General features: G+C 42.6%; 1 protein-coding gene across 2 annotated transcripts in view; it reads right to left on the bottom strand.

The window, feature by feature from the left end:
* The window catches only part of CRACR2A (calcium release activated channel regulator 2A), a 97,394-nt gene that overhangs the window by 4,743 nt on the left and 64,815 nt on the right, over positions 1-27,836 (bottom strand). For both annotated transcript variants that reach the window (XM_005307822.5, XM_042843168.2), the window contains exons 8-16: positions 26,247-26,434; positions 22,556-22,627; positions 20,766-20,811; positions 19,769-19,860; positions 17,770-18,097; positions 11,536-11,668; positions 10,043-10,124; positions 8,430-8,544; positions 5,710-5,811 (exon numbers count right to left, since the gene is read on the bottom strand). In XM_005307822.5, the coding sequence (XP_005307879.1) occupies positions 5,710-5,811; positions 8,430-8,544; positions 10,043-10,124; positions 11,536-11,668; positions 17,770-18,097; positions 19,769-19,860; positions 20,766-20,811; positions 22,556-22,627; positions 26,247-26,434 (1,158 nt within the window). The remainder of the gene's footprint in view (positions 1-5,709; positions 5,812-8,429; positions 8,545-10,042; positions 10,125-11,535; positions 11,669-17,769; positions 18,098-19,768; positions 19,861-20,765; positions 20,812-22,555; positions 22,628-26,246; positions 26,435-27,836) is intronic.

The raw sequence follows: 27,836 nt of genomic DNA, 5'->3' as shown, positions 1-27,836 counted from the left end.
TGAGCTTGAGCACTCCTGAATTTTGAGGTGTTCAAATCTGGAAGGCAGGTGCTGGGGGGTGGGTGGGGCGCTGTGGCTCCGCAGGGGAGCACGGCAGCATGTATGCAGCAGCATGTCTGGCGCTGCGCGAAGCCAGACACGCTGGTCTGAGTGGCACGGTAAGGGGGCTGGGGGGTTGGATGGGGCGGAGGTTCGGGGGGGCAGTCAGGGGCAGGGAGAAGGGGGGGTTAGATGGGTCAGGGGTTTCGGGGGGGTAGTCAGGGGACAGGCAGCAGTTGGATAGACATGGGAGTCCCAGGGGTTTGTCAGGGGACAGGTAGGGGGTGGGATGCTAGGGGGGGAGTTGGAGGGGGTCTCAGGAGGGGACAGTTGGGGACAAGGAGAAGGGAGGCTTAGATAGGGGGTGGGGTCCTGGGGGGCAGTTGGGGCAGGGGTCCGGGGAGGGGGTGATCAGGGAGCAGGGGGGTTGGATGGGTTGGGGTTTCTGTGGGGGGCAGTCGGAGGGAGTGGATGGGGGCAGGGTGGGGCTACCCTCCCTCCCCGTGGAGTGTCCTATTTTTTGAATGTTAAAATATGGAATCCCTACTCACAGTGCAGCTCTCCATTCACTGCAGCATGAGGTCTCAGCTTCCTCACTCCCTCCCCCCCTTTCCTGTTGGTAATGGCCAAGTGAATGCTGGGAAATGTAGTTCTTTCCCTGCTCCAAGGCTGGCTCTATAGGCAGGGAGCTAACCAAGGAACTACAGCTCCCAGGGCCCCCTATTGGTTCTCAGCTCCCATGCTGGATCCCTGCCGCCCCTGCAAATGGGCTGCCCCAAGTACGTGCTTGCTTTGCTGGTGCCTAGAGTCGCCCCTGTCTCCTACAGCACATCAGCATCTTGTATGAGGAGAAATCACACACGTGATACTGGCATGAATCAGAACTGATTTCTCAGCAAATGCCATGTGGCAGAGCAAATCCTTAATGTGAGATAATGAGTTACACCTAACTGATGCTAATCATTCATCTTCATCACATTGACAAACAGACCCTTCTCTTGACACAGTCAGTCCTGTAGCAGAAGGAGCCATGCCTTTGAACTTTGAAGGGAAAATTCACTGACAGCATGTACAGTGGAAACCCTCAGTAGCAGAAGGTAAGTTATGTCTAATTAACCATCTGAGATGCATCTTTCACTATCAAGGGAATTGGCTAATGAACGTATCGTGCCACTGACAATTATTTTTGAAAAATCATGGACAAATGAGGAGGCACCTAAAGAATGGGGAAAAAACAAATCAACAAACAAGGAGAGAAGAGGAGTGATCTTGGTGGTTACTGTCCTGTAAGTCTAGTTGTGGAATAGCCTCCTGAACTAACGAAGGCAGCAAAGCTTTGTTTGTCTGAACTGTTTACTGATTAGGAGACCAGTATGGAGATTTCTTTGTAAATCTACTAGAAATGGACTTGTCTTTTCTCTATTTTGCTGATAGTAGCGGTGACAGATATGGCAATTTCCCGCAATGTCCTTGGGAGACCCTATTGAATTGAGTTCACATATGTTTGGGGTCCATTGTATTAAAGGAAAGGTTTAGTTATTATTGTGGGCTGGGGTGGTCAAAGGACTATATCGAACAATGTGTCAGACAAGAATGGATTTATGGGACAATATGTGTGAAATGGATTTCCTGGGAAATACCTAGGGGGAGGTGAATGGAATTCCCCACCCCCTTTGCCTCTGGTTATGCAAAAAAACAAGAACAAAACCAATTCCTGCCTTTTGAAGCAACAGCTTGAGGAAAAGACCTTTGCCTGCTGATTACCTGTTCCGGGAGGCTGAAGATCAAAGGCCTAACCGGTATAAAGGAAAGACTAACTGATTCATGGGTGGGCTTGTTCTGAGACAAGGCTGTTATGAACTTGTAACCACAGAAAAAACATTCATTGGGGTTTGAAGGACTGACTCCTGCCAGAGCCCTTGTTGGAGTTGGGAGATCTCTGGTAAGCTTATTAATGTGCAGGTAGGTTCTTCTATTATTTTTAATATGTTTTTTGTCATCAAGATAGGTGATGGCTGGGAGCTGGAAGCCTGACTAGAAAAGGTTCAGAGAAGGGCAACAGACATGATTAAGGTTATGGCTTCCATATGAGGAGAGACTAAAAACATTAGGGCTGTTCATCTTAGAAAAGAAATGATCAAGGGTGGATATAATAGAGGTCAATAAAATAATGAATGGTTTGGAAAACAGTTAATAGAGAAGTGTTATTTACCCTTTCCCACAATACTAAAACTCGGGGTCACCTCATGAAATTAATAGGCAGCAGGTTTAATGCAAACAAGAGGAATTACTTTTTCCACACAACAGATAGTCAACCTGTGGTACTGATAGCCACAGGATGTTGTGATGGCCAAAAGTATAACTGGTTTCAAAAAAGGATTGGAGAAGTTCATGGAGGTTAGGTTTATCTATGGCTATTAGCCAAGATGGTCAGGGATGTATCCCCATGCTTGGGGTGACCCTAAACCTCTAACTACTAGAAGTCAGGAGGGGAAGGCTCTCCAAATTGCCCTGATCTGTGCCTCCCGCTGAAGCTGTTGTATCTGCTTCTGTCAGAGACAGCATGCTGGGCTAGAAGCATCACTGATCTCACACAGTATGGCTGTTCTTATGTTCTTAATGTGTTCACCTTACGAATAAAAGTGCTTGCTTAAAAAGAGCTGTGTCGTGACTTGTAACTGGCAGCAATTGTACAACTCTTCATAACCTCTGAAGAGAAAGCAAAGTGCAGACAGTGGCCTTTTTAGGCAGTCTGGCTTGCTGAGCATATCACAATGTAGGCAGGGAACCATGCAGTCTGGAAAAAAACCAGGCAGGAGTGAGTGAGACTTATCTCTGGCCAAGAGAGGGGATGGGTGGATGCCTGAGCATGGGAGCCCATGGAGGAGGAATACAGGTGCAGTTGCCCTGATCTGTAACAGTAACTCTACTGCCTTCTTAAAGAGAGCATTTTGGACACTATCAGATTTATATTAAACATGAGTACTTTTGCTTTGAGGCTATTGCTCCCATTCTGCAATGTCAAGTCTGCATACCAGACAGCGTTGATTAATGTTGGGGTGCTTGTTCTTTCATGTTGCTGATTAAGCTTTCTCATGGTCTAGCTGCCCCCCCCCATCATTCCCACCAGGGCCTTCCCTATCCTTGTTGGTCGTGCCTATCTCCCTTTATCCATTCCCTGAGGTATCGTACTGCATCCTCCAATCCTTTCAAGTGATGAGAATTTGATAGGACTTTCTCTGGTGTGCCAACATTGCAATGTTAGGCATCCCTAGGCACGCTAGAGGGGTTGCAGGAAGGCTGCCCTACAGCAGGAATCCCCAGGAAGACTTCTGGCTGATTTCTACACCACATTATCTAGCTAGTAAGGCTCCAGGCTTCTAATTACCAAAGTTTCATGAAGCAATGAGAGCTGCACTACGTGACCTCCAGTACTTTAAATGCGATCCACCAACGTTCTTGAAAACCTACTGACAATGAGCCAGATCCTCTGTTGGTATAAATAGGCTTAGCTCCTTTGACGTTAATGGAGCTGTGCAGATTTACACCAGATGAGGATCTGACCCAGTGCAGTCTGAGTGCCCGAGACGAGTAATTCATGTAAGTAAGCAACTCAAGTGGATTCGTTAATGGAGATGTCATACGTGGTTTCCTAGGAATTACATTGCCATTTAACAGTAATTAATATCCATTAAAATACATTATTATAAGCTCAACAGGCAAATTGCTATAATTTAATTAAATCTCTGCAGCTTTTCAGATGACAAATTGTCACTGATCACTCCTTACTTTTGCTCCATCAAGCAATGTATTCTAATGAGTATTCATTCATTTGAATGTTATCATTTTTCATTTGACATTGTTCTACGTTACTTTTGTAAAATGTTTTATTTCCTTACATGCCATGTTACAGCTAATGACCTGGTGGGCTGCAAGTTTTGCATCTCAGCGTGATTCATCTTCACTTTACTAGTTGCCCATTTTTAAAAAGAGCTAAATGACAAATAGCTACCCACTCCCTCCATTTACCTTTCGTGTGTCACTTGATTTTTGCATAAGGCTACAATAATAATACCTTGGAGTTTTTCCTAAAAAGTAACCTGCAGGGCCTGAAATTATACCTGCATTTGGATTCTTACACAAAAACCAAACAGATTTGCTAAATACAGAAACTTTTAGGTACTGAGTAAGGGGCTGATAATATGGGAATTGAAGTCAGTGGGAATTTTGTAACTCACTACAATGGGAGTAAGATCAGGCCCTAAATAAGAAAGCACCCTTCTTCATCTTATAAACACAAAATAAAAGCCATATAACAACACAAGGCCTATATATAGCAATGTATTATTATCAGTCTGTGTATAGGTCAAAAGTAGCATATAGCCCTAACTCTTTAAATTATATTTACAGGGCCAAGTATTGCTCTGTTATATTGGTGCAAATACAGAATAATTCCACTGACTTCATTGCATTTTGGACAAACTAGTAAATCCATTACCAATAAGTAATGAATAATGGGAAAATGTATTTACAGACATATTCATGGAATCAGATATCTGATTTGATTCAGTCATATTTCTGCCCCTTTTAGTTCATTTTCTCATGAAGATTTGGACAACTGATTTCTATGTAGATTAATCTTTTGGAGGTGTTGTTATTCATATGAATTCATATTTACTATACACCTGAATGCAAAAATAATGTGTGTGTAAGCAAGTGCTTTTGTTATTTGCTAGTCCATTTAGGGTGACCAGAAAGGAGGTGTGAAAAATCAGGACAGGGGATGGGAGGCAATAGGTGCCTCTATAAGAAAAGGCCCTGAATATCAGGATTGTCCCTATAAAATTTATTAAGAAACTGTCTACACTGTGAGGGGGGAAAAAAGAGAATCCCTAAGGAGATATACCATCATTCACTCTTCAGTGTTCATCATTCATTATTCTCCTGTTTAAAAGTTCATCATCCAGTCATGCAGAGGCGGCTCTATGTGTTTTGCCGCCCCAAGCACAGCAGTCAGGCGGCTTTTAGCGGCGTGCCTGCGGGCAGTCCGCTGGTCACGCCGATTCGGCGGCGTTTCTGCGGGAGGTCTGCCAGTCTCGCAGCTTTGGCGTACCTGCCGCCGAATTGCTACTGAATCCGCGGGACTGGCGGACCTCCCGCAGGCATGCCACCGAAGGCCGCCTGACTGCTGCCCTCACAGGGATCGGCAGGCCGCTTTCTGCAGCTTGCTGCCCGAGGCACGCACTTGCTGCTCTGGTGCCTGGAGCCGCTCCTGCAGTCATGGATCAGAAACACCACCATGTGATTAGGTGACCAACCACACATTAATAATTATCAGTAGTTACAATTCACAGGAAAACCACAGGCTGCAAGTTGTTCCGATAAATAATTTGACAAACAATTACAAATAATAACAAATGCAGAAAGAACAGGAGTACTTGTGGCACCTTAGAGACTAACAAATTTATTAGAGCATAACAAATGCAGGACATTTTTCAGGTAGCTCATTAAGAGACAAAATTAATCAAATAATTACTCACTAGAAATGATTCACCAAGATCGACTAGTAAAAATAATAACTTGTATTTCTGAGTTTCTAGATATAATCTAACATCCATTAAACACTTTCATCTTTTAGTTTTATTACCGATTCCCTTCTTCATACTGTACCTTGGCTAGATGTTCTCCTAGTCCACGAGGGACTTCTCGTTCTTTTTCATTGTCGGTTTTGTTACCCAGCAAAAGGACAGGTATATTCTCTCCAGTTGCCTCCTGCAGAGCAAAGAACACAACACCATACTGCACACAATATGTCAACATCATTAAAATATTTAAAAAAATGATTACAGATGAAGCAGAGCCGAGGCCCACCAGGTGCCAACATGAAAATGAAAATACTGAAGACGAATCAGACAAGTAAAGTGTTATTTTATGAAGAACTATATCAGGCAACAGAATTGGACAAAAGGAATAAAGGAGACATTCTGTACTAGAAATGCATTACCATCCTTGACATTCCTTGAATAACAGAACAGCTCAGAAATCTTTCAAACGTAAACAAATTAAAAAAAAAAAAAGAAAGAAAAAGAAAAGAAATACTGTGCTACATAAAACCACACCATGTGATTTAGGTGACCAATATGTTTGGCCTGCCTGTGGATACAAGACGAAAAGCTTTAAAGACATAAAACCACAGGTATCTGACCCTACTTTTCCAATTAGATAGGCATGAAAACAACTGCATTTGGATCCAATCATACCAATCAAAGTACATAATGTAAATGGAGATAATATATTTGATCAAATGTAATTCTGAAAAGTGGTAATATATATTACCAAGTAAAACACTATCAGAATGAATATATTACCAAAAGTACACCAGGGATTAAGTATGCACATTGCCGGAGTTAAAGACAATGGATTTGGCCATATGTCTTGAACTCAGTGCTAGTTAACATCTCCCAAAATTAGTCAGTCAAGATGAATCAAATATGTAAAATATTGGAATTGAAAAGACGACCACGTTTCCTTATCAAAATGAAAATTCTCTTCTAAAGCTATTTTTTAAAGTGCTGAATTGTTATAAATGTTGAATTGTTCAGAAAACATGTTAAATAAGGGCCTGATCTTGCAAATACTTAATACTGGGTTTACTTCAATGGGGCTACTGACAGTGGTAAATATTTGAACAATTGGGGCCTAACAAAGCCAGATTAACACAAGGACTTTAGGGCTGCAGTGTAGGGCCTTGGGCTAAGAGGGGCCCCGCAAAAATAAATCTCTAATTATATAAAATTCAGTGGTCACCAACCAGTCGTCGATCCTGGAGCCTCTTCCAGTCAATCGTGATCTGCGGGCCACTAAAAGTCCAGTGGCGCAGCAGGGCTCAGGCAGGCAGCCTGCATGCCATGGCCCCACGCCGCTCCTGGAAGTAGCTGGCTACTGGCATGTCTCTATGGCCCCTGGTGGGAGGGGAAAGAGGCTCCGCGCGCTGCCCCTGCCCCCAGCACCATGCCTGCAGCTCCCATTGGACAGGAACCAACCAATGGGAGCTGCAGGAGTGGCACTTGCGGGCATGGGCAGCGCACGGAGACACGCTGTCGCCCTCCTCCCAGGGGCACGCAGAGACCTGCCAACAGCTGGCTGCTTCTGGGAGCGGCGTGAGGCTATCGCAGGCAGGCCGGCAGCCTGCCTGAGCCCTGCTGTGCCACTGACTGGGAGCCGCCTGTGGTAAGCGCATCCTGGCCCGAGCCTGCACCCCAACCCCCTGCCCCAGGTCAGAATCCCCTCCTGCACCCAAACTCCTGCCCAGACCCCGCACCCCTCACCCTCTCCTGCATCCCAACACTCTGCCCCAGCCTGAAGCCCCCTTCTGCACCCAAAATCCTTCCCAGAAAGAAACTAATATAACTGCTGTTCTAAGGTAAGAAGCAGGCTATTTTGAATTAACTTAACTATATTCTACATGTTTTAAGATTGAAATGTAGCCACAGAATGGCTTTATGTTAATTAAAAGGCAAGTTTAATATAGCGTTAATAGCCTCGATGCCATAATTGTGATCATTTTGTTTTAAATTAGGAAAAAGACTTGTATACGGGGCCCCACAAAATCTAATAGCCCTGGGCCCACAGGAGAGTTAATCTGGCCCTGGGGCCTAACTCCAAAGTACAGTGGCCACCTAGTGGCCAATACAGGTAACAGTGTTTCATATGTTAGCATACTGTGCTTATTGCCATAAGATCTGAATAGACAATAGCATTTTTAAGTCGCAGGAAGCTCACTGGGGCAGGTACTATGGCTGGGTGTGGGCAGGGGGAGAAAAATAAGATATTCCACAGAATGTTTTTTCAGGAAGCTGAATCCTATAAAATAAACCAGTTTTACAGCACTTACTGTGGATACCATTGATTTACATGAGCAACCTATTTAAAATCTCCTAACTTAAAGATGTAGCTGTTGCAAAACTGTCTCTTATGAATTACATCACTGCACTGAAGCATCTTTCAACTCCAATGACAATGATCAATGTGTACTGATACAGGAAGCAGAGGAGTGCATGCTGGGAATTCTTTCCCTGAGATTAAGCCAGGTACCAGGAAAGAGGGACATACATCCAATCAATGGTGGCCACTGAAGAGATATACTCCTTGAAATTTTAGAATGACTATTGTTTTCCTATAAAATGGAAGTAGGGCTTCTGTAAAAAGCTGGCTTGGCAGCTCTGTGAACTGAAGTCCTATGTATAACAGAGTAATTGCTACAGCACAAGAAGTGGTAGGACCTTACTTCCTCCTTTTTGACCTACCCATAACCCCCACCTGGAGGGAACGCCTCAAGAAGTTAGAGCATGTGGCCAGAGTAGTTTAGATTGAAAGCTACGTCCTCTTACCTCAATGCTCACCAACCATTGTTTGACAGTTGTGAATGTGTCTTTTGCTGTTATATCATACATCACAATGACACCATCGGCTTTTCTGAAAAACTGCTTGGTAATACTGCGGTACCTGCAAACAAGAATCTGTTCATAGCCCTTTGCCTTAGAGCAGTAGCAATGTGACAATATGATTACAGTATAGTAGCCAGAAACTGTACACCAACCCTTCAGTCCTGCAGCATTGAAGAAGTATACACAGGGATCTAGACAGAACATTTGCATTCTTATAAGCTCAGTTTGGGCCACAGATATATGGGCATGTGGAGCCAAATATCTTCTTAAATCATGGCCCAGTTCTGCATCCCTTATTCGCATGTGTAATCCCTACTCACTCAAGTAGTCCTATTGAAGTCAATGGGATTACACACATGAGCTGTAACAACAGTACATCTATAGATCTTACAGTAATTTACAAAGGTGGTTAAGCTTATTACACTCATTTATAGATGCACAGTAAACGGAGGCATAGAAAGGTTTAAGTGGCAAGTTAATAGCAGAGATGGAAAAAGAGCTCACCATGTTGCCATACTAAGGTTTATTCACATAAGTAAGAGCTGAAGGACCAAAGCTTCATTTACTTAGCTTACATATGAATTTACATTCAGGGGACACATTTCTGCTCTCTGACGAGCAGAGTGGATTTTCTTCCTACTTATTTTACACATGAAACCTCCATTGTTATTGCTGACAATCCCATGTACTAGATGAGTGCAAAATTTGCAATAGAATGCAGTGTAGATCTGAAGGGAAAATTGAACTATACTGTGAAATTGGCGAGGGAACAAATGGAGTGCCTTCTGGATTTATCAGTCCCCTTTTTATCTACGCCTAAAGAGTTCATTCTTTTTCTCCTTCAATGGCAATCCCATGTATGGAACTCACAGTGTCAATGACTAAAAGATCAAGTAAACAAAAATGTGCAGTAAAGCGTTTTGAAAAATCCTGCTGCTGACCCTTTCCCTTGTCTTTCTGTTCTTGTATTACCGATGGTAGCACGTATGCTCTGACCCATGCCTCACGTCCTCCTAACCTCACCTTGTGTGTCAGTTCAGGAATTCCTCACTCCTCTATGTGAAAAATTATTCAGGCTTCAATTGAAAAAAAAATGAACTTTTCAATTGTCAGCAACTGAAAACTGCAATTTTTTTTCCAGCCAAATTAATGTTTTTCATTTTTTTTTTTTTTTGGTCTTTCAATGAAAACATGAAACATTTAAATGGAAACAGATATTTTGTGTGTGAATATTTCCATTTTGTTAAAAAGTAATTTTCTGTTGAAAAAACCTTTCTGACAGAACATTTTCAACCAGCTCCGCTCCTTAATAGTAGCTTATGGGACTATTTCTTTAAGAGTCTCTACAACAGGCTGGCAGTGTTTGCCTGAAACACCCCACCCTGTTAGCTGATATTGATCCTTCTGGGAAAGGATCAAAGGCCTGCTCTCACTTTCACTGAACTGAATGAGAATACGCCCATTTCTCCCCACTTCTGGGGAGCAGGATTGAGCCCAAGGCTGCTATTTTCTAAATGCACAGAGTAGGAGAGTAGAAAGTTAAGACATTTTCTCACCGTTCCTGCCCAGCAGTGTCCCAGAGTTGCAGGGCTATCTGGCTGTTATCCACTGTCACTGTTTTCACACTGTAATCTATACCTATAAACACAGCACAAGTTGTCTCAGGTTCATTCTGATGATCTGATCAGGTTCATGGTAGTTTAAAGTAATAGTGTCATGTTCAAACAAGCCACAAATATTTCTAACCAGTGTTCATTGGTTCAGAAGGCATGCAATAAATTCTGGCCTTTAACAACAGGCTGATAATAAGAACAGGCAGAAGCTTTTATTTGCCATAGTTTTAAAGTAATAACAAACATATTAAATGTAAATGTGTTAACAAATTAATTTAATTCATAAAAAGTCAGGATGAGTAAAATTTTCAAAAGAGCCAGAGTGATTTAGGATCCTAAGTCCCATTGACAGTCAAGGTGACTTAGGCTGCTAAGCCATATAGGCACTTTTCAAAATGTTGCCTAGTATGCTTAAATAAGTTCTCTCTAGCTTTGGTTTATACACTTCTTGGATATTTGTAATGATACTTGCTCTAACCATTAGGTTACACTGCCTCCTTCTGCAACATTCTTCTAAGATTGGCTCCTGCTAGACTGATGTCAATGGGAGTGTTGCCACTGAGTTTAATGGATCTGGTCTTAATGCCTTCAGTGAGTAATCAGAACATTCAGATGGATTGTGGAGGATGTTTCCACTATCAAAATCCAGTTTCATGGAAGTGGGTTTGAGTTGCATCTGGGTTTGTCAAGGTTTTGAATGACCAGCTGTTCTGCACAGTCTGCTCTGTCAGTCTTATCAGCAGTTCTTATGTTTATAATGTTACTTTTGGCTTATCTGTATTTGCAGGCCAGCCAAATAACCCACTTCCTGGTGTGACTCACACAGATAATGAGTGTTAGAGGTTACATTTAAAAACTTGCCCTCTAAGCTGCAGCCCACAACATGGGTACCTTCCTTCTGGAAGCCCCAGGAAATTATGCATATAGTCTGAAGGTCTGACTTGTAAGTGCAACAGTTGCAAGCACAAGCTATGTTGGCACCAATTAAGTACCCAGCTTTGTAAATGTATCACTAACATTTTTCTCTTTTGCTCCGTACAAAGCTTTTTTTCCTGGAAAATTAGGCAATTATGATTTCAGTGATGGTCACAAATCTTATTAATCTTTTGGGATGCAGTGTAATCTAGTGCCTTAGTTACTAGATGAGAAGCAAGGAGACCCGAGGAAAAATCCTGGCTCCACTGAAATCAATGGGAGTTTTGCCAATGACTTCAATGAGCCAAGGATTTCACCACTGGGTTCTAATTTCAGTTTTGCCACTAATATGCTCTGTGACCTCAGGTAACATCACTTCTCTGTCCCTTTGCTTCTCCTCTTTGGGACAAGGACTTTCTCTCACTATGCATTTGTACAGCACCTAGCACAACAGGGCCACAGTCTTGGTTGGAGCCTCTAGGTACTACTGTAATCATCATCATAATGTTTCTTAAACTTACCTACGGTAGCAGATGTGTTTGGGGAAAAATGGCCTTCACAGAATCGCCTTAAAAACGAAGTCTTTCCCACACTTGAATTGCCCACAAAAACAATCTTGAATAAGCGATCAGGGGCAGAGTATATTCTCTCCTCCTTCAAACAAGCACAAAAGTTAGTTGACAATTTAAACTCTAACTCTGTTGCCTTTTCCAATTTGTAAAGACTTAAAGATGACCTGCAAAGGGGAAAAAAAATTGAGGCTGTACCCTTCCTTCTTGGTGACTTATGAAATAACCTTACGAGTTTTTTGTCTGGTTGGTTGGGTTGGTTTTTTTTTTTTTTTTTTTTTAAAGAGTTTTGTTTGTTTTTTACCTTAATGATATTAGGAATGTCCAGTCTCGCCTCCCTTGGTTTTAGTGGAAGATTCTGTTGAGTTGTTAGCTGTGAATTGTGAGCCTTTTTGTCACATAACAGAAGGGGTGAAGTATTGAATTTTGATCAGAGTTGTATTTTTTCCCCAAGACTTTCTAGCATCTTTGAGCTCAATTTTTTAAGTCAACATAATTTTCTTTTTAGTCCAAAACAGAAAAAAATACAGCTCTCCTGCTGATTTTATAAGTCCATGACCTTAGCAATACTATCTGATTCTCAGCCAAATTTTGGGGTGCAAGCCCCATGTGAGCTGAAACAAAAAGGTTTGCATTTACCCCTGCAAGTCCAAACCAACAAGCTCTGCACAGCTCTGTTCAGAGCCGCCCCACACTAAACTTTATGCATATCATAGACTGTGTGTCTTTACCTAGAGAACACAAGCAAATTTATAAGCTGTCTTATAATTTGTATTGTCTGATTGTGCTCTCAGTTGCTACTGGTGTTGATCCAGGCGCTTCCTGATTTATACCTGGTATAAATGAGAGGAGAATCAGGCCCGGTTAATTAAGCTATTAATCTTTGGCAGGGTGAAGGTGATAACCTCTTAGCTTCTCAAGTATGAGGGAATTATCCATGTTTTGTAGATTAAACTGAGTGGGAATGCTGGAGAAGACTATTTCTGCTCTATTTTAGGTACATCATTATTCCAAAATCCCTTCCCTTGTATTTTCAGCTGCAGTGGTTTAGGGAAAAATGGAGCAGCACCAGTGAGTTTGCAGTGGGGGCCAGAACCATCCTGATGCTCTAGGATGGAGAGGCTGAAGGGGGAAGGCGAGGTGGGGAGCATGATACTAATTCTGTAGAAAAAGAGGCAGGGTGATTCCCCCTATAATGTAAAGTGAGCACTCCAACATATGCACAAGGGTGCTGGGGGCTGGCCCAGATCTTCCAGCAGGCAGCCTGCCTGGTGTTCCCTTCAATGCAAGGTAGAAATCCAGCCCACCCAATATTCTGTACTGCTGTGAAGAAAATACTGAATTATCCTGGGGAAAAAATAGTTGTATTTGTACTAGAGAAAAAGCCCTCCGCTGTGTCCCTTAACTGTAAGAAATCCATTCACCGGGGTCAACATTTGGAGCAAATATCTAGCTAGCTAGCTATCTTCATGTGTTAGAATAACAGCCATTGTTATAACTGTGCAGAGATCTCTTATCGCATCGCTCCCTTATCCTTTTAGATTAAAAACTCAAACTGCATTGCATCTTTAGGCTTTTAGCAAAATGCACGCTTCTATATATGTAAGGCAATTTCTCAAATCTGCTGAAAATCACCCTGAGCCTCTATCCTATTTCCAACAGCAATCATCATGGTGTGTGTGTGTAATCTGGGTGTTGGGAAATAATATTCACACACACAGACAGCCGCCCACTCAAGCTTGGACTGGAAGGCCCTAAACTGCATCTCTATTAGGTCATAACAATAGCTCAGTTAGCCAGCATCAAAAATCTCGTCCTCAGTGGCCACACACAAATTGGCAGAGTTAACAGCCTGAGAGCACCACTGTGACTTGGCTCAACCCACCGATTGCCCAGTCAGCCATTTCCCTATGAGATGCATCCGGCCTACTCATGAGGGAAACCTACCTTTGTAATCAAACATATGGCTCCAATGCCATGTCTAAACCGAGCATAAAGATGAGCCTCTTCATCCCCGGCTGAATACTTATGACAGGACTGAGCCATCCAACAGCTACTGATAGTGATTCCAGCCATGCAAGCTGCAAAGAAGATGCAGCTGCTAATGCCTCAAGCTGGTTTTTGTTGAACTCTTGGCTTCAGATGACTCCCTGCTGGATGCATCCGAAGTCTAACTCTATGCCCTGAAAGGACTGACCAGTCTGTCCTGTGGGCAAAATGTCTTCCCCCATCCCAATGTGGGAATCAGCCACTGCTTGGAAACCTCTGATCTGCAGAAACAAGTTACAAACTCTCCCCAGGTTATTAGATCTTGAATTGGAAAGGTACTTTGCCATATGCTATTGGAATATAAATTTCTTTTAGGACTACAATATGGGTCTCAGATTTTGATCTCGATGTCATGTGCTGTTAATGACCTTCCTACACACAGCATACAACCAAAGTCACATATGTTGGTTTTTGGCAGATTTAATAGAAATGTGTGGGGCGGAAGGCATATACTCAATGGACCTGATTCCATCTTGTTGGAGCAGAGAGGGGAGAACTGTACCTAACTGTGCCTGCCTGGCTTGTGGCTCCTTAGATGATTCACCAGAGGGAGTGCAGACGATGGGCTTTGGATTGAGAGCATAGTTTTCATCTCTAACTGTGTCCCCACAAAAGGTTGCCTCAGCACATCCTTGGGCACTCTAGCTACAACATCCCAGCCAGTGCCACCCGCTTTGAAGATGGGCTGCCCAGCTCTAGGCCCTTCAGCAATGAGGCGGTTGCTGGCACACTGCACTGCTTCAGTGCCCTCTCTGAGAAACTTTCCATCTGTGCTTGGGACATGATAACCCGGGAATGAAAAAGACTCATTCATTTCTAGAAGAGAACTGATTTACACAAGCTCTACCACCCTTCCGATAAGGAGCTCTCAGAGTTGATTTAGAATGTCAGGTGATTAGGGAAACTTACTACCAGCGACCCGGAGCTCTTTGTACTCAGTGCAGAAAGGGCTGAGACCACAGAACGTATCAACATAAGGGTGTTAGACTTCAGCAGAGCAAACTCTAGGGAATTAAAAACATCTAGGTCTCGATGCTCCCCTCCCCAAGGCAGAGTGGAGAACAGAAGGGTTTCACTGTTGAGAACAGGGCGTGGGTGGCCTTAGGGGAGGGCTATATGACTACATGGTATAATTCTGCCCCCATAACATAGTCACCTCTAGACCATGCATGGCATTTATATTGAAGATCCACTGTATAGCATAATATGGGATGAAATCGACTGGAGAAGGAGGGGGCCAACCACTCTTCAAGGCACATCCCCCAGGGGACTCCTTGAAACTTATGGTGCAGTGGCAGGAGCAATTCCTCCTCTGCAGCTTTAACAGACTCCAGAGGGAGTCTGCATGCACAGACAGCAGGCTGTAGGGGCCCTCACTGATGGAACAACAATGCCCCCAGCCCTGCTGCCAGTGCTGGTGGGAAAAGCCAGAAGGGAAAGAAAGGCAGAGTCCTAGCAGTGGATAGCATGAGATCAGAGTGGCTGGCCGCTGCAGTTTAAATGCCTTGACTGTGCCATCTCTGAGGCTATGGAGAGGTCTCTCCAGGGAAGAATGGAAAGTTCCATTGCTTGGGAAATGTAAAGCTAAACTAGAAAAACAAACTGAAATAGACTTCAGGGCCAGACTGTGGCTGCTCTGAGTAGGTGGACAAAGGGACAGGGGAAGCACTAAGAGCATCTAACGCCCCCCACACACACACCTTGTGCCTCACAGGCCGGCTCTGGTCACACTCGCAACTTCTAGGCTCCACTCAGTACAGGGACTGCTTACTGCTAGCGCCCTGCCTGGGGTGGTAATCACCTCAAAGGGAGCAGGAAGAAGACAGTGTCCTGGGCCCCCACCCTCCACACTTGTCAGCAGGCTTGTTTGACCATACAGGGAAACATGTGTTGCAGCCTCTTATGAGATATAGCAGAGGGCATGCTCTCTGCCCTGAACCATGCTTCCCAGGGAGCCTGCTGGGTGAGGAGGCTCTGCGTGACCTCCAGTACTGGGATTGTAGGGCTATAATGGGACAGTGCTTTACTGGGCTAGTATATAAAAAGCACCAGTGGAGCCAAATTCATCCTTTGGGTGCACATCAATAGCTGTCATTGATATTAGTGGATGCCAATGTACCCATGTGAGGGCAAAATTTTGGCACAGATATTCATTCTAGATCCTAGAACCCCCAGCTGAGGTTGGGGTCCCATTGGGCTAGGCACAGTACAAACACTCAGCATGAGGCAATGCTTGCCCCAAAGATCTTGCGCTCTACATAGACAGGACCGACAAAGCCGTGGGAGGGAAAACAGAATCACAAAGAGGGGAAGTGACTTGCCCTAGAACAGTGGTTCTCAACCTGTGGGCCACTTGCAGCCCAATCAGCACAAAGCTACAGCCCATCCTCAGGGCCATACAGGTAGTTAGATGCCACCCACATCACACATTGTGGGCCACAATGGTAAATAGTTGGGAATCACTGCGCTAGAATCACCCAGCAGGTCAGTCACACAACTGGGAATAGAACCACGATCCCCTGAATCCTACCCATGTGGCTGAGCCACTAGACTGTGCTACTTCTTGAGTAAAATTACTGCCTCTCTTTTCTGAAATATAAAGGACTTGAGAGAAATCCTGAGCAATCTTAATATTTTAAGTTCCTAGTATCAATTTGTTTAAGAAACCAGCTAATAGATTTTCCAATTGTCATTTAATGTTACTAATAAGCTGATTCTCTGATTTAAGTCTTTAATATACACTTTCTGACAGCTAACTAGTGCTAGGACATCTTACTATTATTTACGTAGCTAGTGAGTTCAGTAGCTTTCTTCTGTAAAAGGTCCACTTGATCATAAGTGAAGGAAAGATCCAGCTGTTCAGAGTAAGTAATACCCAGTAATTGAGGATACTTCTATTTTGAGAACAGTACAAAGTACCTCGTGGCTATATCACATTAATGATCTAAATAGTTTTGATCAGCTTTCCTTTTTTTAATGGAAAGGCATTTCTCTACCTAGGTTATACTTTGTAACAAAGTGCGCCAATTATAAACGTTATTATGTAATCATGGCATCATTTTATGATCGTTTTAAAGATGTGCATAGTACTTCTTTCTTTTAGAAGAGCAAGCTATATAATTAAGACTGAGTATACCTATTTTTCCATACCTTAATCTTTTTAATATATACTTCAGGAATCAAGCAATGGATGACACGTCATAGCTCTACTAAAATTAGCTAGTACGCTACAAGGGAGCAAGAATCTGAGTAAGGTTTTTGACTGCAGAGTCGCCCTTTCCTGGATATTATTTTATAAAGTCTGGACTGTGCACACAGTTCAGTTTTCTGATCTGAACATTAGAGTAGAGCTAGAAGAAAATTTCTGAATTTTGATTTTTCAGTGAAAAATATTGTTTGCATTTTGTCCCAAAAAAGCAGGGTACATTTTTCGCATAAAGTTTTGCAAAAAAAAAAAAAAAAAAAAAAAATCCCATTTTTTCCCCATCAGCTATAAAAACTTGTTCCAAATTTAATCAAAATTTCAAATTTTGACCAAAAAAAGGACAAATTTTCCAGGTACATGGTCACAAAGCTTCCTCTTTTTTGTCCAGCTCTACCCTTTAGTGGATCCTCTAGTCCCATTTCCCAGTATCATCATTAGGTCTGATTTCAATGTTCCTAAACAGTCCCTTATATTTGGCTGTCTGTCTCATCTCCACTTTGAACATATCCAGTGAGATTTTTCCATAATCACCTTTAGTACCTTGATTTGGTGCTGACCTGATTAGGATCTCAAAGATAGTAAGAAATGGCCTCATGCAATTATACAAAATGTATAATTTAATTCACACAATTGTTCGGTTCCTCACTATCATAATTCTTGGGTATATTTTCAGCTGATGCCTGGCTTCCCTGTTTTGCACCTTCAAAACGAATTTTAGGCACAAGTCTGCATTTAGGTACCTTATGCAATCAAGTAGCCAGAAGCCTAAGTAATCAGATTTGCATGAACAAATCGATAGGTGTCAAAATGTGCATCCAAATTGTATAGGTGCAACTTGTGTCTACAAAAGGGAAGCCAAATGATTTTGGCTTGTGACATTAATTTATTACATGATACCCTCCACCTCCATTTAAGGTAAGTTGTCCCCTTACATTTGATTGTGTTTCTTTCCCTACTGGTTGCTCTCTGAGAGACAATGGTGTGTGGTCTAAAGATGTCACAATTTGCTTCTCATCCATTTCCTTTTCTGGGGAGATGTCATTTTCTTCTGTCCACTTGCTGTACTGCTTCTCAACTGGCATCTCAAGAAGCTGGGGTAAGGGATCTTCTTCAATGGAGATTATTCTCTGCAGTTGTTTTGTTTGAGTCATGCCCCCATTAGTACCATGGTCAGATTCTGAAGAAAGATATCCATTCAAACCAATAGAATTCCTCCTCCTTGTTAAGTTATTGAAAACATCATCTTCTTCGGAGGATTGGCTAGATAAAGATCAGATATAAGTAGGTTACAAAACAACATTAGGCCTAATTCTTATCTCATTTACATTGGTGTAATTCCATCCAGTGGAGTTACTCCTGACTTAAATTAAATATAACAGGATGCACAATCAGGTTCATTACACTCTCTCTTATATAGAGAAGAGTTAGACTGTACAATCAATTGACTTTTGAAAAGTAAGTCAAACATCTATTATATGAGTGTTTGTATAAAATCAGTATAATACATATGTAACCCATACAGAAGGTAATATAACAAATATTAATATTTTAACTGAAAATTCAGAGATGAACAACAGTGGATTTAGGCTCATCCTAAAATGGTGAGATTAGAATGAACAAAACTTTCCATCTGCAACTTAATTCTGGCTTGAGCAGTACAGGCCAGATCCTCAACTGGTATAAATCAGCATTGAAAGCTATGGAGCTATGCCCGTTTATACTAGCTGCATGCCCGTATTCTGTCAGACTCTTGCTGTGGTCCCTATCCCCAAGGTGACATTTTACTGCTCTTCCCAGGTTCTTTGTTTGCCCAAAAGAAGCTTGTTAATATGACATGGAGGCCTTAATCTTGTTTCCATTTATTTCATATTTATGATCACATAATTCAGATTTAAATTCTCCATGGTTTTATGTCTTCTATCTATCCCATGTTCTTATGCATCCCAAGTAGTCGACTACTATCTGCAGTAAGGGATGCTGTGGAGGTGCACTCCTCCAGCAGAAGTTCCTGAAGATATCATGCCACATTAATGCTGATCCAAGTAACACCAGGTACAGGACTGGCTTCGGCTTTCCCACAATCTACCTATGCCCAAGCAGCATGGTCAGTGTATTAGCTGTAGCTGAAGATCTGACCCTAGATTTCTAATTTTTTAAAAGAGCTCGGTAACTGGGTTGTCTAGGCAGCCTGTCGGGGATGATTCCGCTACTGCAGGTCCCTGATGATTGTGTCACCCCTCGCAGATCTGGTGCCATGGTGCCTTAACCACTCCAGCTAAGGCACACTGGAGTCCTACCACTTCCAGTATGTTAGACGATAAAACAAAAAGTGACAAAAAACAGTGAACTAAAAATCAGGTGCATCTGAAGATTTGTTGGCAGGACGCTACCGTTCTGCTCCAGGCTTGTCTTTGCATGTCCTTAGTCCCTTCATGTCCATCTTCCTGGGCCTAGTCATCCCATCCCCCAAATGGTTTATCCACTTAGCAAGCTGCCTTATGCTCTTGACTACAGCCAGACTTGCCTTGTTGAGAGAAGTAGCAGAGCTCTGCTCTCCTTCCTGGTCAGCCCTCAACTGGACTAGATGTCCTCCTTTTAACTCCCCTCTCCACACCTGACATTGGCCAGAGGCATAGGAGGGTGAGGTCAGCTGGATCACAGGCTCTCCTTAATCCTTTTGTAGCCAGTGTGGAGTCTATCTGCCTCATTAAGCTGCTTGTTGCCAGTGTGGGGCCTATCTGCCCCCATCACAGATACTCAGACGACATACTAATCTGCACCTTAGAGATCGATGCAATATCAATATTACACTTACAATTCCAAGCTGTAGTGGTTTCACGAACAATCATGGTGAAATAAGCATTCTACATCTTTTGTGCACTTTCCCTGTAACTGTCAAACATATGCCAAATAGCAAAATTAAGTCCTTACCTCTTAAGTGATGCCTTTCCCTCTACATATTTGCCAATGATAGATCCTGATCTTTTTTTCCAGTTGGCTTTTGGAGCATTTGTTTTACTTTTCTGCAGAAATATATTATTTATTTTATTAATTACTCTTGCTATTCATTATGGTTAATAAAACAGTCTATTTGTTGCTAGTGTTTAGATAATACAGTGATGGGAGCGACAGAAAGTAATTGACGGATTAGCAGAGAGGCAAATGGTTCAAAATCTTGAGTGATAAATAAAAACATGGAAAATCCTGATTCTACAACAATTAATCTTCCTTATAGACCCAGTGGCCCAGACCATAAGCCAGTGTAAATCAGCCGAGATCCACTGAAATAAATGAAACCAACAGAGGTATGCGGATTTATACCAGCTGACAATCTGACCCAGTGTCACTCCTTCTTGGAGAGAAAGGAAACACAGACCACCTCTGCAAATGATTAGACATCATAATTCTGAATTATCTTTAGTAGAGAAAAGGAAGCCATGATCTCTCAGGTCCTGGGGACCTAGTCTCCTGCTGCAGGATACAAAGTCAATGGGATTGACTTGTATCCATTGGCAGGAGGATAGGACTCTTTGTTCAGTACTCGGATACTGCACTGATGTATACATGTTTAAAGAGATTACTGTTGATTGGATAGATAAACACTTGAATTTTAATTGTTCCATTTGAAGATTCTCTCATTCCCTCTTGATTGTCTCCTTAGCGTCTTATAAACTAGGTTCATTAGTATTCATTCCCTTCCCCTAAAATAGCTGGAGTTTTAGTAACCTAAATATTTGGCTTCCAGTTTTATTTAATAAATACCTTTTGTTGCCATAAATCTTGCTTTTAACTGGGAAGGTGGCGAATGCGGGAGGGAAGAGGAATGACACAAGAATCTCTTCCCTCCTACAACATTCTGGTCCCCATATTTTAGACCATTCTGATCTCTGTTTGATAACTTCTGAGTTATAAAATGGTATTTGTGTACCTGTAAAAACATGTCTCGTTCATCTCTGAGAAGTTTGTTCCTTTCTCTGTAAGGAAAGGAAACAAGTAAAAGAACCAGCAAACTATGGTAGAAATTTAGTATCAAACCCAGATACTGGGTTTTTACTTTAATGTTTTTAATATACTTTTACGTTGATATTTTTCCAAAGAATCATAGAAATGATAAGTCAACTAGTCTGGTCCCCTGCACTCAGGCAGGACTAAGTATTATCTGGACCATCCCTGTTTGTCTAACCTGTTCTTAAAAACCTCTAATGCTGGAGATTCCACAGCCTCCCGTCTCCTGAATTCTTTTTTCCCTTAGACTTGCTTCCCACTAGATCTTACCTACCAATTCTCTGCATCTGATCAAATCTGCCTTCTTGAAGTGCATTGTCTTCATTCTGCTGTTTTCCAACTTTGACTTTAACTCATCTATATTATCACAGGGCCAGATCCCCAGCTGGTGTAATTCAGTGGGGACTACACTAATTTAGACCATCTGGTTCTCAATCTAAAAATGTCAAAGCAAAAGCTTCTAACGTGGAAAAAAACCATGAACAATATTTCTTCATTTATTCTGAATCAAGGGGTTTCAAACTTTTCCATAGATCTTAATAGAGAGCTTGTTTGGTGCACGCCCTCCCAACCACAGCTGCATAGACCTGTCACGACCAGGTAACATCCCTGTGACAACTACCGTGATTGCTGATGTAGAAGAGAAGCTTTAAGAAAATAACAAATGTGTTCAGCTTCTCTTAATGCGATTTAGCTGCTGGAAATAACGGAGAAGAGGTGTTCCATGTGACAAGCCAGCTCTCTGCAGATCTAAGCCACACCCACTCCGGATGGTACTCTGTCACTTTCTCATGGCGGCTGGGTCACACAAAGAGGTTAATGGGTCTACTATTGCCTTGGCACAAAGAAAGACCAAGGTCAGCTAGCCAAAGTTCTAGCAGGCTCATCAACCTCTATCAACCTCATTGAGACCCAGTCACCAATGGAGGGGGACAAAGTGCTGTACATTGGCAAATGCACTGCAAACCAACAGCGGGTCTCAGACTACAATTTGGGAGCCTCTGATGTAATTGTACATGAGTCCATCTGAAATATTTTTAAATGCACATTGGATGAAAGACTATTGCTCAAATGCACATATAATTAGCTCATATAAATTGAATAATCTAGTAACAAAAATCAAGTGATAATATTTATATTAGATACTATTTCACATTACAAAGGACATTAAACAGTGCCCAGAACTAGCTTCCAATGCTGGCATTATACTAATATAAAAATGTTAGGCAGAAAATCAGCCATATCTATTATATATATATATATATTTAAACTAACAGTCTCTATTCTGAATGAACTACACTTGGTGCAGCAATGAAAGGCAAAAGGAGCTTTAAGCTGCCTTTGAATCTCCTGTATCCAAGGTCTGGCCCACTATAAAGTCAGGGCAGCCTCACAACTGTTTTGACCTGCACTTGGCTGAAACAGCCTCCTAGATATTATTCCACAGCACAGAATAGTCACAGTGCAGCATGCCCTGACAAAACCCGTCTTTCCTTGGCAGGCCCCCTCTGGTGGGGGGCAGGGAGCTCTGACAGGACAGATGCTGTAAGGATATTCCACTCTCTCTAGGCCACTGAGGAATTTCTATATGCTGGGATTCATCCCAAAATGGGATTTCTGCTAAGTTTGGGGTCATAGTTTACGAACTTTAAAATAAACACATAGTTTTATAAGGATAATGCAAGAAATCCTGCAAATGATTGTGTGTGTTACCTTAAGAAATCCAGCTGCTTAAGGAGTCCCGACTTCTCTCGCTCTAAAGTTTCTGTCACCCTGTATACCTCCCTACAACAGAGGGAAACAAAGAAAGACATTTTAACATAGTAGTTATAGGCTGCTTCCTACAACCCTTAGAAAATGCCACTTTAGGCTCAGTTTTGCAGTCCTTACTCTGGCTAACCCGTCAATAACATCAACGGAGCTCAGCCACCTAAGGACTGCATGATCAGGTTAGTCTCACTTTTTTTTGGTTAGGTTGGATTCTACCAGTAGTAACTAACAACCAAGGAGTTAGAAGATTGACCTTTTTAGGATTTTCATCCAGTCAATTTACTACACCGTGATACTGGGGCTGGAGTCTTTCAGATAAGACTTAAAATTAAGGCCCTAATCACTTGTGATCATTAAAGATCCCATGAAACTTTTCACAAGGCTAGAGGGGTTAACTTTCCTATGCTGGCCAAGTTTCAATACAGGTAATGACATTTGGCTAACCCAGTTTTCCCTTATTGGATATATTATTCCTCTCCATTTCCTGACCTAAACTGTTGTGCAGCATTAAACACATGGAGTCAGATCCTCAGATGATGCAAATCAGTATAACCCCACTGATTTCAATGGGGCTGCATGGATTTACACCAGTTGAGGGTTTGGTCCATGTTGTTTTCTGCCTTTTAATGGTGTGTGAAGTGCTACCTGTGTGTGGTCTGAACAGCAGATCAGCTTTTAACAGCTCAGTTGTGCCTTATAGTCTCTGGCCTGCCCTGGGGGCAGTGCTGAGCCACACCATTGCAGGGAAAGCTGGGCATGATCCACCGCTAATTCCATAAAGTATTTTGGAATAAAAAGTGCTTTACAAACTTAAAATCATCATCATCGTTCAGTAGTTTGACCACAAGAATGGAGAGCAGCTGAGATACCACTCACCGATTTCCTGCTGGTTTCCTCACTTCCTTTGGAATCAGCCTGCAACTGATTGCAACACTGCCTTTGTTCTATAGCTCATAAGTGAGGCCCTTCAAAGAGGAAATGGTCTTGCGGGGGGGGGGGGGGGGGGGGAGGGAAAGGGGAGAAATACTGCCATTGTTCACTTCAAAACTATAAATGAATCATACAAAAATGAGGCAGCATGCGAAACTCAGAGCTAGACCCTCAGCCGACAAAAATCAGCTGAGGATTTGGCCCTTGTGTTTGAAATGGGCTTGGCTTTGGGTGGCTATAGTCAAAGGAATAGCTCAGTGGTTTGAGCATTGGCCTGCTAAACTCAGGGTTGTGAGTTCAATCCTTGAGGGGGGCCACTTGGGGATCTGGGGCAAAAATCAGTACTTGGTCCTGCTAGTGAAGGCAGGGGGCTGGATTTGATGACCTTTCAAGGTCCCCTCCAGTTCTAGGGGATGGGATATCTATAATAATAATAATTATTATTATTAAAGAATACTCCTCATATGTTCAAAATAGATTAAATTAGCAATAGCTAAGTAGAGTTTGGACCAATGGCCTTCTGAAGAGAGGAAACACTATTTAGTCCAAGATGATGCCCCACCCTGAGAGGTGCTGAGTTCCCAGCACTGAGTTACATTATCTGCAGCTGAAATGATTGGATTTCGGGGAGAAATAGTCATGAAACTTTTGCTAATTCTGAATCCAATTTAGCTTAGCAATGTGCACACTTTCTCTGATTGTTTTTCATGAATATTAGTGGGAGGTAAGACTCATTAGGAATAAATGCTCATGGAAAGAGAATTTGAGGCCTGTAGCTGGCCTTCATTTAGCGTCCAGATTTTCAAGTGCTCAGGATCTGCAGTTGGGACCAGACTTTCAAAAAAGTACTCAGCACCTAGCTGCGCCTACTGTGACACTTAGGGTGTTTTTTAGGTACCCATATGGGAGCTAAACTCTTGAAAATCTGGCCCTAGTGGTAAAAATCTGAACCCTTCTAAAATTTCCAGCATTAAGGTATAATTACTCCACTGCCAGGGCCGGCTCCAGGCACCAGCCCACCAAGCTTGTGCTTGGGGCGGCACCTGGAGGGGGGCGGCGTGGCACGGTGCTCTGGCTCCGGCCGCCGGGGAGAGCAGAGCCCCAGCCGGGCTCGCTGCCCTCCCCCCGGCGCTCCGGCCGGTCGGGGAGAACGGCCCAAGGCAAAAAAGCCAGAGCCGGCCCTGTCCACTGCAGAGGGTCAACACAAGACTTGTGTTTCACTTCCCTCCAATTTCCATCCCCTAAATATTAGAGCTGGCTGGAAAATGTTTTTCCCTGCAGAAAATTTTGAGTTTTATCCAAAAAATTGAAATCCAAAATATTTCAGCTGAAAACAGAAATTCTGAAATGCTGCCACAATATCTCCAGGGAACTGCAGTTCGAGTGGCTCATGCTTTCATTTTCCTCTATAGGCTGAGCTCGCTGGTTGGACTACATTTTGCATGTTCCACCATGGTCTCCTCTCTTGATTACGGAAGATGGTGCATCATGGCAGTCCCATAGCCATGATGAATCATGGGAAATGTAGTATGACCAAAAAATCCACCCAATAGAGGAGAATGGTCTCCGAGGCAGCCAAACTACAATTCCCATGGGGAACCAAAAGGCATTTCTCAATCAAATTTCAGCAGAAATATTTTGGTTTTCAGCCAAAAAAATACTTTTTGGCTTTCAGGTCTTCCGATTTGTTTTAATGAAAACTTGAAATTTTCTTCAGAAAGCAGGCACTTTTCACGACAATTCTGCTGAATTGAAAAAGCCAATTTTCTGTTGAAAAATAGTTTCAGTGGAAATTTTTTCACCAGCTCTAATAAATATTCCTTTAAATGGACTTAAGTGTTGCACAGGCCTTGTTCTGCTCCTCTGGAGTCAAGAAAATCAAGAAACAAATGACAGTTTTGCCCACCTCTTCTGTGCAGCTGGCACAGCTCAGGATCTGGTTCCCTATGTTGTGGTGTGCAATATTATTAATGTTGTCTATTTTAGTACACAGCACGAAGAATTTGCTTCCTTAAAGCAAAATAATAATATTTAAATAAACATGGTACAAAAAGTGGAAATGATTCTCTACCACCTTGAACCGTCCGTAGTCACTATATGTAGCTGGTGAAAAGAGTGCGTTCAAAACAGGTGTAAAACTTTTGTGTTTTGGTAGTGCTTTTACAATTCTCAATAACTGTTGGAGGTCTGGCATTCAAAGCATACTCATAAAAGCTCAACTGAATTGATCTGGGCATCTCATACATATGGTCAACTTGAGAATATCCAAGGCCATATTGTATGGTTAGCTAAAGTCAAGCTCATTCTTATGATGGCTAATACAAACGATATAAAAACACACTGAAGTCAAACTTGACAGCATGTCAGGCTGACCCCCAGCAACTGGGAAGCAACAGCCCACAACAGTGCAAGGTGGCAGCAGAGTTGTCATTAACCACTTTGAAGCAAGGTACATTAACACCTTATGTGACAAATGTAAACAGGGTAAAGCAGGGATACAACAGCCTGCTATGGCTATGGACAATCTTGTTTGTAACCAAGTTTGTAGTTCTTGCATTGGTCTGACCTCACATATTACTCCATCAGCATTGCATGCATTTTGAACAGGTGTTAAAGTGCCTCCACAAGGTGCTGTGCATGTGGAGAATCAGGCTTGCTGTCGCTTCAAGCAAGCATACTGGGGCCACAGGCAGCTGTCACTTACATTTCTTTTTCTTCATGTAGTTTTGAAGCCTCTTCCTGGAGCGTCTGTAATTGTTGCTGGGCGACTATTAACTCCTGAGACGTTCGCTCCAGTTCCTGCAGCAGCTCTTGGTTTGTTAGCTTCAGCTTGGTGTTCTCCACTTTGGTCTCCTGTTTGTCATTGTGGAGTTCCTTACACTGACCCTCCAGCTAGAGGTGGTGGGAGGGGAAAAAAAGGAAAAGAGAAAATGCCGCTGACTCACTGAGCTATTTTAGCTTGGCATTAAGAAGGCTTTTAAATTTTAAAACCTAAATGAACCCATTTAAAATTATACTCGTTCTCCAAAGTGGAGGCAAGGAAAGAATGCACAGAATTTGATAAGAAGGTAACAGTAGCTGCTAGTGTGTATAGAAGAGTAGCACAATGGTTCAACCTGCTACTGCCTGGATGAAACAGCAATGGTAAAGTAGGTTCAGAGAGCCAGGGTAGCAACTTTGTTTGGTCCATGGTTTTTTGAATGCAGCATGTATTTATTTGATGTTAGGAGATGGGGCCTGTTACGTAATACATGTAATATCTACTTAGCAGTATTGAGGGCTAGATTGTCAGCTGTGCTCAGTAAGCTCTGGCTGCAGCTGATAGGGGTTGGGGAGGGTTTGAAGAGGGTGATTGTGGGACTAGTTCTATGCTGACCTGAGCCCTGCCTTAGTTTTTAGAACCACCTCAGAGGTGCTCTAAACCTGTTACTGCTTTTCCTCACCCCCTACACTAGGGCTTGAGGGGTTAGAATTACAGCTGACTACACCAGCTCTTCACCACTCGGGACTCCCTCACACCAGGAGAATTCCCATCTGGGTTGATCTGGTCAGTTTATGGCCCCTTTGTGCTGTGTGCTGGTTCAGTGGTGCAAAAGGCCCCTAGTGTGGGAGAGCATCTAACTGTGGCAGCAGGGGAGGAGAAAGATGTGTGGGGAAAGGGACTATGAACTAAAATCATAGACAGCAAATGCCATCCAGAAATACATAAATGCTCTTCTTGTGTTTTGTGTTGTTAGCAAACAAGTTTTTTAAAGGATGTCAAGTGCATTGCAAGCTTTAAAGTGACACAAGATCAATCTTTGAGACAGACACAGAGAACGAAAGGATTGGAACACAAACTCTGTATGTCTCTGAATTTTTGTGCTCTTGGAAGGCAGAGACCGACAGCTCCTGGGACAGAGTGGGCAGCTTTACCTACACAGCTCTGCCAGTTAGAGCTAAATGAATAATTGATTTTTCAGTTCAGTGGCTAAACCAAAAAAATCCAGAAACATTTGTTTCTATAGAGTGAAACAATTTGACTTTCTAGATGTTTTTTTCCTAGCTGAAATCATCTGCTGAATTTGACTCAAATTTAAGAATAGTTTTAGTTGACCTAAGACTATTTGTCCAGAAAATTTTGCCCAGTTCCTCTACCAACTTGTACCTCAGCCTCGAACACTTCTATTGTTCCAATCATGGGTCCCTGTTGAGTGTAAACAACTAGGCAAGGGTTTCTTCAGATGGATCACAAACAATTCACCAGGAGTATCTATTCCCTGACCATTGAAAGTTGAGCTACATTGTTTAGTTT

This window comes from Chrysemys picta, chromosome 1 (assembly GCF_011386835.1).
Source record: "Chrysemys picta bellii isolate R12L10 chromosome 1, ASM1138683v2, whole genome shotgun sequence".
In the NCBI taxonomy this organism is placed as follows: Eukaryota; Metazoa; Chordata; order Testudines; family Emydidae; genus Chrysemys; species Chrysemys picta.
The sequence above is the reverse complement of the archived record's forward strand: the minus strand, read 5'-3'. Positions and strand labels throughout refer to the sequence as shown.